General features: G+C 42.7%; 1 protein-coding gene across 1 annotated transcript in view; it reads right to left on the minus strand.

Moving 5' to 3' along the window:
• Nucleotides 1-13,783, minus strand: part of LOC124551009 (gephyrin) — a 108,936-nt gene that overhangs the window by 67,666 nt on the left and 27,487 nt on the right. The window contains exon 2 of the mRNA XM_047125852.1: nt 4,451-4,584. Coding sequence (XP_046981808.1) covers nt 4,451-4,584 — 134 coding nt within the window. The remainder of the gene's footprint in view (nt 1-4,450; nt 4,585-13,783) is intronic.

A 13,783-nucleotide genomic window follows, 5' to 3' on the forward strand; every position in this document is an offset into this window, starting at 1 on the left:
CAATGCGGATATCTAAGCACTGACATTAGTGTGGCATTCATGTCTTTCCAATGTGTGTGCACTAGATGTGGAAAAGTGAACTATGGTTACATAATTACCAAATGCATCCTAACAGGACCAATGTGCTGGTGTTCTTTTCTTGGCTGCCAAAGGACTAACACCAGCAGACATCCATCGAAGAATGAATAATGTGTGTAGGGCAGCATGCCAGTTGAAAACCGCTATTGTGGTCCACGAAAACTGTAACAAGCAGTGTTGCTGTTTCTTGATAACATACATCCCCAAATCGCAAATGTTGTAGGGCAGAAGCTACACCAAATCAAGTGAGACACACTTGAACTTCCACCCTATAGTCCGGATCTCTTCGCGTGCTATTATCACATCTTCAGTCCCTTAAAAAAGGGCTCAAAGGGCCGACGATTCCCGTTTGACAAGGATGCACAGCAGGTAGTTATGGACTTCTTCACGCTGCATGACTCAGTGTTTTACCAACCGATATCTTGAACCTGGTGTGTCAGTGGGATGATTTCCTCACACCAATTTTATCTTGTTGGCTCATTGATTCTGGAATGTATGGCCTTCAAATGGAAACTTTTTGATTGCCCCATACACATGAACAGAGGAAAGTGGAAGCACCTCATTAACAGTATTTGGAGAACTGGAATTGTATGATCATGATGATGCCATGTACAGCCATGTACAGCCACATACAGACAGTACATCTACCCTTTCCCAATCCATAAATACAATTACTACTACTACTACTACTACTACTACTACTACTACTACGTGATCAGGCCCAGTGGACCACACGCATCTACAAGTTTCCTCCACTGTATTCTGTCCATTGCTGCTATCCGCCATTCGTCCACATCTATTGACACTTGATTTAAATCTTCATGGAGTCCATCCCTCCAAGGCTTCTTGAGACTCCCTGGCAGTCTCTTTCCTGTAGGTGTGAAATCCAGGAGCTTCCGAGGCCATCTGTGATCCTCCATCCGGGCCACATGGCCGGCCCACTGCATTCGTTTGGCTTTGACAGTTCCTGCTATGTTGGGCTGCTGGTATAGTTCCTCAAGCTCTTGGTTGTATCTGATCCTCCATTCCCCTGTATCTGCATCCAGAACTGGACCGAAGATCTTCCGAAATCCCCAGGGGACTTCAGCTAGAAGTACGCGGGTGGTGACCGCGGGGTCCCGAGCTGAGTCTGACATTGCCTCCACTTACTTGTGTCAGACTCCTGCTTTCTCCTTCCCTGTCAGCCTCCCTTGGCCAACTCTTGCTTTTTCAACCCCAACGGTATTAGGTTTCGAGGCCCGAGGGCGTCTTTCCAATTTTCTTATTCCTACTTATAACCCAACTCCTGAGGGGAGCCCACCCCTTTAGAAAAGCCAGCAGTCCTGTAAGCTGTGAGGGTAACACTGCAGGTTGGACGGGAGGCCAGAACCCTCTCTCCGTAAAAAATTAAACATGCTTTCAAGACTACAAGCATGAATACAATAGGACAGAAAATTGGGAAGGTTGTTATAAAGTACACCCAGCCATACACTCTATAGTGGCTACCATGATACCTGAGTAAGAATAAATAGCATGTGCAAGAACAGCTGTCAATGTGCCACTATTCAAGCCCAAATACAAGAGCAGTTCAAAAAGTGTCTAAACTTATTTTTTCAAAAAATGGAAAATCCAGGATGGAATGTAACAATATTATGAAAAGGAAAGTTGCTACTCAACAATCAGCAGAGACGCTGAGTCGCACAGCAAAATGACTGTCACGAATAAAGCTATCGGCCAGCAAGGCCTTCGTCAAAGACACACACACTCATGCAAATGCAACTCACACACATGACTGCAGTCTCAGGCAACAGAAACCACACTGTGAGCAGCAGCACCAGTGTGTGACGGGAGTGGCGACTGGGTGGGGGTAATGAGAATGCTGGGGTGGAGAGGGGGAGGGATAGTAGGGTAGGGGGTGGCAGACAGTGAAGTGCTGCAGGTTAGACGGAGGGCAGGGGAGAGGTGGGAAGGGGAGGGGGTTAGCGGAAAAGGAGAGAAGTAAAAGGACTGGGTGCGATGGTGTAATGAGGGCTGCGTAGTGCTGGAATGGGAACAGGGAAGGTACTGAATGGGTGAGGACGGTGACTAACAAAGGTTGAGACCAGGAGGGTCTTGCAGACCTGTCCCATACATCCTCCCACTACCACCTAATCCAGTCTGGTCACAAACATCACCTATCCCATCAAAGGCAGGGCTACCTGTGAAACCAGTCATGCGATCTTCAAGCTAAACCAATACTGAGATACAGGCATGCACACACTCATGTTTGTAGGCAGATGTAGTGTGCATGCCAGATTTTTTTCACAGCTGGAGACACAACTAGTTGCTGACTAGCCATTGATGAGCGAAAACATGTAACTGGTAGTTGTCAGTTTATTAGTTGTGGGCAAAATGACAGAAAAAGTGGAACAATATTACTGCAAAAAAATTTGCTTTAAGCTCGGTGTTTCTCAGTTGAAACAATCCACAAGATTCGACAGTTGTTTGGAGATGAAGCAATAGGTACCACACAGATAAAGCAGCAGTACAACTGCTTCAAAGATGGCCACACATCAGTGAAGAGTCAATAAGATCCAGGTAGGACCCTGAACATCCACAAATGGGGTTGTTATTGATCATGCCAGGAGCCTGGTGATGCAAGATAGATGAATGACAATCAGAGACCTTGCAGATGAAGTTAAAATTAGTACTGAATCCATTCATTCCACTTTAACAGAACATCTGACCCTCACTATGATCTCAGTAAAATTTGTGCCAAAGTTGCTAACAAGTGAGCAGAAGCAACTTTGGAGATCACACAGGACATACTGGATACTGTGAACAGTAATCCCAACTTTCTAGACACAGTTATCATGGCAGATGAGTCTTGATTTTATGTGTACAACCCAGAAACAAAGTTCCAGTCATCACAATGGAAACATCCACCATCCACAAAATCCAAAAAAGCAAGGCAGGTCCGCAGCAATGTGAAAGTCATACTGACTGTCTTTTCTGAATCACGAGTGTACCCCAAAAGGTACTGATGCCAACAAGGAGTACTATCAAGAGGTTCTGCATCACTTTCATGAAGCAGCCAGATGCAAATGGCCAGACTCGTGGGCAGCAGACAGTTGGCACCTTCACCACGATAATGCATCCATTCATCTTTCTCAATAAATTTATAGCTTTTTGGTCAAACAAAACATGGCTGTTGTTTATCAGCCTCTCTGTTCCCCTGACCTAGCACAGAGTGACTTCTAGCTTTCCCCTAAACTGAAAGAGACTCTGAAAGGCACCAGAATTCACACCGAGGAAGACATTATGCAGAAATCGAAAGAATCGCTGCATGTCATAACAAAAAAGGCGTTGCTGTGATGCTTCCAACTGTGGTAGCAGTGTTGGGAGAGGCGTGTAGAAGCTTAAAGGGACTACTTTCAAGGTGACTAGTGTCAAACCATTGTAACTGAATAAAGGCCGATTTTATAAATAAAAGTCTGATACTTTGTGAGTACCCCTCTTATATGTAACTGTATTGTCACAGTAACGATGTGATGTAAGAAAATGGTTTAAATGGCTCTGAGCACTATGGGACTTAACATCTGCGGTCATCAGTCCCGTAGAACTTAGAACTACTTAAACATAACTAACCTAAGGACATCACACACATCCATGCCCGAGGCAGGATTCGAACCTGCGACCATAGCAGCAGCACGGTTCTGGACTGAAGCGCCTAGAACCGCTCGGCCACAACGGCCGTCCTGTGATGTAAGAGAGTATGTCTTTCGACTCATCAAGTGACACGGTCTGAGAGTTATCTGCAATGTTATTACAGCACCTAACAAGATGTCTGACAAACTGTGTGTAGCTCTTCTTCAAATGTTCTCTAATTCTCCTATTAACTCAACTTGGATCGGGTCTCAAACTGATGAGAAATACTTGAGGAGGAGGATTTTGCAAGTGATTTCATGAAAGGAAAATTTACACTTCCAATCAATAATTTCACAAAGTCTCAGCTCGCACTTGTTTTTCTAAAACTAGATTTATGTAGTTGTTCCATCTGAAATGGATTTGGTTTAATATTCTTAGAAACTTGGCAGATACAACTGATTCCAGTACAACCAACTATCTATCTTATGAGGGTGACTGGCAGTCATTGCCCCAAATGTTGATAGTTTTTCTTACACTGAACAACAATTTTCCAGTAATTCAAAATCCTTATATTCAACAGCATTACCCACAAACAGCCTCAGGGAATTGCTAATAGTGCATTCACTCAACTTGGCAACTGTTTTGCTCTGCACCATTGCTCAAATAATAACAACAAATTAAAATCATTTCCATAAAAATGTTGAAATGTACGGGGCCAAAAACTGTGTGTTACATTTACAACCCTATTTGAGAAAATAATACTCACCATTATCCTATCCACTTCATCTGGGACAATGTCTTCTGCAAGAACATTACCATCAAGTAATTCACCGGATACTAATTTTTTCAAGTTGGGTCCACTCTCATCCTTTGCTAAGCCAGCACTGCAGCGGTCACTAACTGTAAACACAAATAAGCTATAGTTCCCTTTCTTGCTCTGACATAACAGTAGTTCATATTAAGGTCGCAATAAGCCACCACTCAAACCAGCATTTTAACAGATTTTCTGGCCACTGGAGTGGAAAAAAGTCTTATTAAACTCAAATACATGCACAACATGCTCTAACTTTGGACTTGCAAGAAGTGGGACTGGTGCAGGAAAATTGGAAAGGAGGGACACGTAACTCAGAGACCCAGTTGATTAAGACCCTTGTGTATTAATCAGTGGTAGCTTACAGTGCAGTCTTGTATTTGTAAATGTGCTTGTCAGATCTATCTGTCAGCAACTTTCACAATTCATAATGTGCTATAAACAGGAAGTAGTACATTTTGTCCCAAAATTAACTTTACAACTCTGATCGTGTGTATTTCAGAAATGGGGATAGGTACAAAGGTGCAGTTTGACACAATATTCACACATATCTAAAGTTTCATTTTTACAGCTTAATTATTGATACACTCCCCTCCCCATAGCAGATGGCACATGTGTGGAATGGTTTATAGTGACCAAGTCAAAGTTTTATAGAGTTGATAGCTTTACACACAACTGGTTTGAACCACACTTAACAAACGGAATGTAAAAAAGATGTGCTGAACAATTGAAGCAGTGCTGAACAGGTAGAAAATTTAAGTGAGTGGGGAGAAATCACAAAGGTAGTCCCAAAGGATTATGGATCTTCTGTTGTTCCTTATACATGTGAATGACCTTCCCCTTAACATTCAACAAGTAGAATTAGTACGTTTTGCAGACAATACTAGTGTTTTAATAAGTCCCATTAGAGAGAAAGCAACAGAAGAGATTATTAATGATATTTTTACAGATGATTATTAAGCGGCTATCTGAAAATGGAGTCTCCCTAAGGTTTGAGAAAGCACACTACATACAGTTCTATACAACAGAGTCATACCAACACATGATGTAGCACATGAGCAGCAGTTAGTAAACAGGGAAGAATGCTCCAATCTTTTTGGGCTCTACATATTGATGAAAACACTAACTGGAAGAAACAATTAAGTTCTGCTACTTTTCCTCTTCATATAATTGCTGAACTTGGAAATAAATGAGTCAACCTCCTGATGTATTTTGTATATTTCCACTCAGTAATGTCTTATAGAAGAAAAGAACTGATTGCCCAAAAGTGAGCACTAAGAGAAATATGTGGTGTTTACCCAAGGTCATCATGTAGAAACCTCTTCAAGGAGTTGAGCATTTTAACTGCACCATCATAACACACATATTCTCCAATGAAATTCACCATACATAATCCATCACAATTTGAGAAGAATAGTGATGTCTATGCATATACTGATATAGGAAAAAAATTACCTTTAGTACTCATTATTAAAACTGTCAGTGGTTCAGAAAGGAGTTCAATAAGCAGCAACAATTTTTTTACCATTTGTCCAATACTATAAAATGTCTGACAGGTAGCAAAACAAGTTTCAAATCTAACTAAAATCATTTCTCCTGGACAGCACATCCTATTCCATAGACGAATTTCTATTTACAAACTGGTAGCCTGTAGAAAAAAAAGAACACAGTCTTCAAATATAATGGCATGAGTAGGACTAACTCGAAAAACCAGGTCCAGTGGAATTTCTGCACAGATTGCAGAAGCACACCACAATAACGTCTGAGCATCAGACAGTGGTACACGAGGTTCAAGGAATCCAGATGTGCCATGAAGGGGATGAGTTCTGGGCATCCGAGCATGAGTGGTGCAGGTGTGGACCAGGTGCAACAGGTATTTATTCAAAGCATAAATAAATCAATCCATCAAATGTATAACAGTTGCAGCTACCACCTACCACACTGCACAGTGTGCTGCAAAAGAGACTGGAGATTCACACCTACAAGGTGCAGCCACTGCATGTGCCTCAACCTGATGACAGGTCAAAGTGCAAAGCATTTGCAATTTATGTATTTAGTCACATCAATGATGACCCAGACTATCTGCAGAAGGTGATGTTCACGAATGAAGTGTGTCCGGGTACGCAAACTGACAGCATGTGCACAACAGTTTAAAGGTAAACATGCGGTGTGATTTGCTTCATGACTGTGTGGTGGCACTATTTTTCTTTGCAGACGCATAAAGAAACTTGACCGCTTATCTGAACACGGAACAGTTTATGTTTCCACATGTCGAAGAACTGCAAACCGACAACGTGCTGCAGCATGATAGTGACCATCTTCACTGAACCTCGATTAATATAAGGGCTTTGGCCAACACATTTCCAAGTCACTGAAATGGCATAGGAGGATCCATTTTCTGTCTCCCAAGGTCTCCAGATGAAACCCCATTACACTTTTCTTCTTTGCAGCTTTGTGAAAGATGATGGCTACCAGAAACCAGAAAGATTTCGCATCAGAGCAGCAATTGTACATGTTAGCGAGGATGCGCTAGGCCACATAGGGGAGGAACTAGATATCACTTACATATCTTGTGTGCTACAGATTGAACTCTGTTAAACAGCTACTAAAATGTAAGGCAGGTACAAACATTATACCAAAAATATACCTTTTTAGCTATTTCTATATATGTGATCAAAGTTGCAAATATCATTTTGTAAAATCCTGCATTTATAGATGTAAGAAACAGTTTCCTTGAAAAATGCCACTGTAATCAAGTAAATGTTAAGCTATTAATAGTAGAAAAATATCAGCTATTTAATGGAACTGAGGAAGCAGCATCTTTCTCATTGATTTACTCAAATTTAGATTGTGTGTGAACAGTAATAAGCAATACAATGGTAGTTTATTGTTAATACATCATACAGAAAAAAGTTTTTATGATGTCTTTGTCTCATGTTGATGTATACCTCAACTCGGTCCATATTTCTGTAGTTTACCCTTCCTGACATAAGCTACAGAACACTGTTAATGAATAAATGACCACACGAGTGGTACCAGAGAGAGTAAGAGGTTAAAGGAAGTACCATGCCCAACCTCCAACATTTATGACAGTTCCCATCACCTTCATCTCTTGGCTCTGTCTGACTATCCCAATTTAGGTTTCACACATAATTTCAGGCAAATTATTGAATGTTTCCTAAAAAATAGTACATCCAAATTACATTCCATTCAGAAAAATGAATCAAAATGAAGATCACTTTCTGGAACTGGATGGAAAAAGAGTTGGAAAGAGTTAAATTTACAAAACTTAAAGGAATGTATGTTGATGAAGACAAACTGGAAAGACCATGTAACAAAACTCTCGCAGAGACTCAGTTCAGCGTGTTTTAATCAGAGAATCGTTTTGAAAGTATGTACCTCAAATAATCACTTTCAGCCTCTTGTAGCTTATGGAAAAGTTTTCTGGGGTAAAACTAATAGCCGATTAAAAGAAATTTTTAAATTACAGGAAAGGGCTATTTGAATCTAGTCATGTTGAGCTAGAAGGGCTCACTGCGAGCCCCTATTTAAAAAGTTGTGTTTGATTACTGTACCTTCCCTACACACAAACAAAGGGTGTTATTGACAAGAGCTAAACTTGGATACCTCCAAACCAATAGTTATTACCATAGTTCTACCACTTCCAACTGAGGGTGCCTCTATGTAGAACAACACATACTCATCATGTAATGAACCACTTTGGTTTCATTGCTTACAGTGTTCTGGCAACATACATAAAGAGATCAGAGAAGGAAATGGCTTTTACAGCAGATGGAAAAACATTTCTTGTTGAGAAATGTTTATATCGTGTATGTTAGTTTAAAGAAATACTAGGCCCTTGTTTATTATGAGTGTGAATTTCTAAGAGACCAAACTGCTGAGGTCATCGGTTCCCTTGTTTATTGTTGAGTACTTTTTAATCTGCTATTAGGTCACCATCTTATCTGTGTGTGTGTGTGTGTGTGTGTGTGTGTGTGTGCGTGTATGTGTGTTTTTGTTTGTGCAAGAATGTTTCTCCTGTTTTCTCCTTTTCAGATGCAATGCCATAGATCTCCTCAAAGCAAGAAAGTGGTTGCAAGAAAAGTCATGATGGATGTACTGTTTTCAGGCTTCCATGTCTTGAAATGTTTTAGAAGTGGAACATACTGTGTTCACATGCTTATATTTCTCACAAATGTACAACAAAGTCTTGCGTTTTACTTATATCATTGATTTTCCTACTTGTGCATAACATAATCTGCTTTCGGTTAGGTACACGTGGTTTTCATTCCAGATCATATACTGAGTGAGGTTGCTAAGCCATTGTTAATGCACTGGACTCGCATTTAGGAGGAATGGGGTTCATACATCATCCTGTCATTCTGGTTGCTTTTTTGTGGTTTTCCCAAGTTGTTAAGGTCAATGCTGGTATAGATCCTTTTTTATGGCCATAAGGCCTGCCCTATCATCACCTAATCCTCTCCCACATTGTATATTTTTATGTACGTATATACTATTTCTGTAATGTATCTGACATCTGTGTTGTTGTGCTAAATGGTCAAAGGATGAACAAATATATAAATTAAATAAATTCATCAAGGTCAAGCATGACAAACTATCCTAAAGAATATAGCATGTCAATGTGCAAGTGCATGTGCACCTTTAGAACTATTAACAATGTAAAAAAAGATAGATCGCTAATTACCATAAAGAAGACACATGAAATTGCAGGCAGGCACAATCAAAAGACACTTACATAAAGCGCGCGCGCGCGCACACACACACACACACACACACACACACACACACACACACACACACACACACGCGCACACACACCCTATGCACATGTGGCCACCAACTCCAGCATCTGGAGCCGAAATGCAGCTATCACATGGGATGCAAGCAGCAATCTGGTGGGGGAGGGGGAGGGGGAGGGGGAGGAGGAGGGGGAGGGGGAGGGAAAGGGATAGTAGTGTATGGGTGGTGAGAGAGACAAACACTGTCTGCTGGAGTGTGCAGGGACTTGAATGCCAACAGGCACAGTGTCTGAAGGTTGTGGGACAGGGAGGTGGGGAAAAAAGGAGCAATAAAGGAGAGGAAGGGGGGGGGGGGGGGGGACGTGCATTGGTAGACAGCAGCAAGTAAACAAGGTGGGAGAAGTGAACAGAGATGAAACAACAGGGCAGAGAGAATGGAAACTATTGAGAGGAAGGTGTGGGTACAGTATGTTACCATAGGTTGAGGCCGGGATAATTACGGGAGCAGAGAATGTGCTGTAAGGATAACTCGCATCTGTGCAGTTCAGAAAAGCTGGTCATGTGGTGGATGGCCATTCATCCTGATAGACAGCTGGTTGGCAGTCATACCAATAGAAAAACCTGTGCAGTGATTGTAGCAGAACTGGTAAATGATGTGGGTGCTTTCACAGGTAGCCTGGACCCTGATGGGGTAGGATAAACCAGTGACAGAACTGGAATACAAAGGGCTGGGTGAGTGAATTGGGCAGGTCTTGCACCTGGGTCTTCCACAGGGATATGCTCCTTGTGGCAAGGGGTTGGGACCAGGAGTGGAATAGGAATGGACTAGGATGTTGTGGCAGATGTGGTTCAGTTGTTACAGTCCAGATGGTACTAGGTGACAAAGGGGACGCTCCTTTTGGGCTGGTTCTTGGGGACAGTGGCAGAACTGGGGGTGTGACAGGAAATGGTACGGGAGAGCTGTTTGGGTACTACATCTAGGGGATAGTGCCTGCCTGTGAAGGCCTTAGTAAGATCCTCAGCATAGTAAGCAAGGGAGTTTTTGTCACTGCAGACACACCATCCCCTGGTGGACAGGCTGTATGAGAGGAATTTTTGGGTGTAAAAGGGATGACAACCGTCAAAATGCAGGTACTGTCGGTGGTTGTTGGATTTAATGCAGACAGAGGTGCAGATGGAGCCATCAGAGAGGAGGAGGTCAACATCTGCGAAGGTGGTGGCACACTAAGTTGAGGAGGACCACATGAAGCAAATGAGAGAGGTGTTGAGATTGTGAAGGAAGGAAGATAGGGTGTCTTGGCCCCGAGTCCAGATCATGAAGGTATCTTCAGTGAATATGAACCAGACTAGGGGTTTGGTATTTTGTGAGCATAGGAAGGTCTCCTCTAGATGGTCGGCAAAAAGAGTTGGCTTAGATAGGTGTCATGCAGGTGCCGATGGCTGTGCACAGATTTGTTTATACACCTTCCGTCCAAAGGAGAAGTATTTGTGGGTTAGGATAAAGTTAGCAAGGTGTACGAGGAATGAGGCAGTGGGTCTGGAGTCTGAAGGACATTGGGAAAAGATGCCCTACTGTGGCTGGTTACCGTGTCCCCACTGAAAGAATTTCGGTCCTCATTGACCAACACCTCCAACCAATTGTCCATAATCTAGCCTAGCACATCGAAGACACCAGCCACTTCCTTCACCAACTCTCCACCATTCCCACCCCTTTCCCTCATGGATCCCTACTCATCACTCTGTTGATGTCACCTCCCTATACACCAACATCCCTCATGCCCATGTAGTCCTACCAAAACTGAACACTACCTTTCCCATCGTCTTTCAGACTCCACTATCTCATTCCTCAAACACCTTACTAACTTTACCCAAACCCACAACTGCTTCTCCTTTGCACGGAAGGTGTATAAACAAATCCAAATCTGAATGACACACATATGCCAACCTTTTTATGGATCATATAGAGGTGGTCTTCCTAGCCTCCCAAAATGCCAAACCCCTAGTCTGGTTCGGGTTCATTCATGATACTGTAATGATCTGGACTCAAGGCCAAGACACCCCATCTTCCTTCCTTCATGACCTCAACACCTTCACTGCCATACACTTCACTTGGTCGTCCTCTACCCAGCGCGTCCCCTTTCTACATGTTGACCTCCTCCTCTCTGATGGCTCCATCTGCACCTCTGTCCACATTAAACCCACCAACCACTAACAGTACCTGCATTTAAACAGCTGTCATACTTTTCAACCAAAAAAATTAAAAAAGTCCCTCCCATACAGCCTAGCCACCCAAGGACAGTGACAAGAACTCCCTTGTTCAGAATGCTGAGAGTCTCACCAAGGCCTTCACTGATGGGCATTATCCCCCACACCCAGTCTGCAAACAGATCTCCCATGGCATTTCCCATCACACCTCCAATCCTCTCACCACCCCAAGAACCAGCCACAAAGGAGTGTTCCCTTCATCACCAAGTACCACCTGGACTGGAACAACTGAACCACATCCTTTTCCAGGGCTTTGATTACCTACAATCATGCACTGAAATGAGGGGCATCCTACCTTAGATACTCCCCACCCCTCCTAAAGTGGTGTTCCATCAACCGCTCAACCTCTATAACATTTTGGTCCATCCCTATGTCACTCAATACCAACCCCTTGCCAGAAGGAGCATATCACTGTGGAAGACCCACATGCAAGACCTGACCAATCCACCCACCCAGCACTTCCTATTCCAGTCGTGTCACAGGTTTATCCTACCCCGTCAGAGGCTGGGCCGCCTGTGAAAGCAGCCATGTCATTTACCAGCTCTGCTGGAATCATTTCATACCTTTTTACATTGGTATGACTACCAACTAGCTGTCCACCACGATGAATGGCGACTGCCAAACTGTGGCCAAGAGCAAAGTAGACCATCCTGTGGCACAACATGCAATTGAACATAACTTACTTGATTTCAATGGCTGCTTCACTACCTGAGCCATCTGGATCCTTCCCTCCACCAACAACTTTTCTGAACTGCGCAGATGAGAGATGTCCTTACAACACATTCTCCATTCCTTTAATTATCCCAGGCTCAACCTACAGCAACATACTGTCTCCACACCCTTTGCCCAACAGATTCCATTCCCTCTATCATATCATCTCCTCCCCATCCTCATCTCCCTCCCTATCTATCTGCCACCCTCTACCAATGCTCCCACCTATCTTTCCCCACTCCTTTTGTTTTTCTCTCACCTCCCTGTCCCACAACTTCCTGACACAGCACCTGTTGTCATTCTAATCCCTGTACACTCCACCAGACAGTGTTCATCTCTCTCCCCACCCATGTACTACTATCCCTTTCCCACCCCCTCCAGACTGCTGCTTGCATCCCACGTGATAGTTGCATCCTGGCACGAGATGCTGGAGTTGGCAGTCATGTGAGCATGAGGTGTGCTTGCTTGTGTGTATGAATGTTGTGTTTCTCTTTAGCTGATGAAGGCTGTGGCCGAAAGCTTTATGTAAGTGTCTTTTGATTGTGCCTGTCTACAACTTAAAGTGAATTCTTTATGGTAAGTAGCAATCTGTCTTTTCCTACATTGTTGATATTCTTTCCTGGAGTTTCCTTTACAACTATTAATTTTTCACTGTGTTGCCGCCATGACAACTCCTGTCTCACTGCAATGTGATCATTGAAAGAAAGAAATAATGAAAGAAAGAATGAATGAATGAGTAAATAAATAAATGAGCAGGTGGGTGGCATTTAACCTGAGGTCTGAGTTATGTGCCCCTCCCTTCCAACCTCCACAAACCAATCTCTCTTTTCTCCCTGACACAGGAAGTTTCGAAAGCTCTGAAAAGCTCAGAGAGCTGTTTCTACTTTTTAAGAGTTTCTATTGCCAGTACTCAACATTTCGCTTCCAGATAATGGGCAGCCATTTTATGTCTTTGTAATTTAAGAAGATAAAATATCATATATTTACAGAGATTGGAGAGGACAGATGGTAAGGATAATATTTTCAACTAAATGAAAAAAAAGGGACACATACGCTACATTAGCCATACAAATGTCGAGTTAGGTGAGACAGGAATCATCAATCATCATATTTTGGGGGAGGGGGAGCAACAGGGGAGATTTTATGCAATTGTAGATGTTAAAAGCCATATTCATGTATTTATTAGTATGAAATCCTTTAAGATATTGGGTAGAATGGACATCTTTACATGATGCAAGAAGGGAGTGGCAGCATACAAGTAACTACGGACACAAAGTGACTTGGTCCCAATACATTTCTTGTGAAAAGAAATAATTGTGGACAAGTGGATAATATTATCATTGACAGGTATTGAAATATTATTATTATTGTTGTTGTTGTTGTTGTTACAGCTGTTGGTGGTGGCGGTATGGTCTCCAGCCCAGAGACAAGTTTAAGCACAGCTGCTCACATTAACACACTCTGTGCAGCCCTCTTCATATCTGTGTAGAAGCTGCATCCTATGAGGGGTGTTCAATAAGTAAAGCAACACATTTTTTTCTCAGCCCATTTT

The sequence above is a fragment of the Schistocerca americana genome, chromosome 9 (genome assembly GCF_021461395.2).
Source record: "Schistocerca americana isolate TAMUIC-IGC-003095 chromosome 9, iqSchAmer2.1, whole genome shotgun sequence".
Taxonomy (NCBI): domain Eukaryota; kingdom Metazoa; phylum Arthropoda; class Insecta; order Orthoptera; family Acrididae; genus Schistocerca; species Schistocerca americana.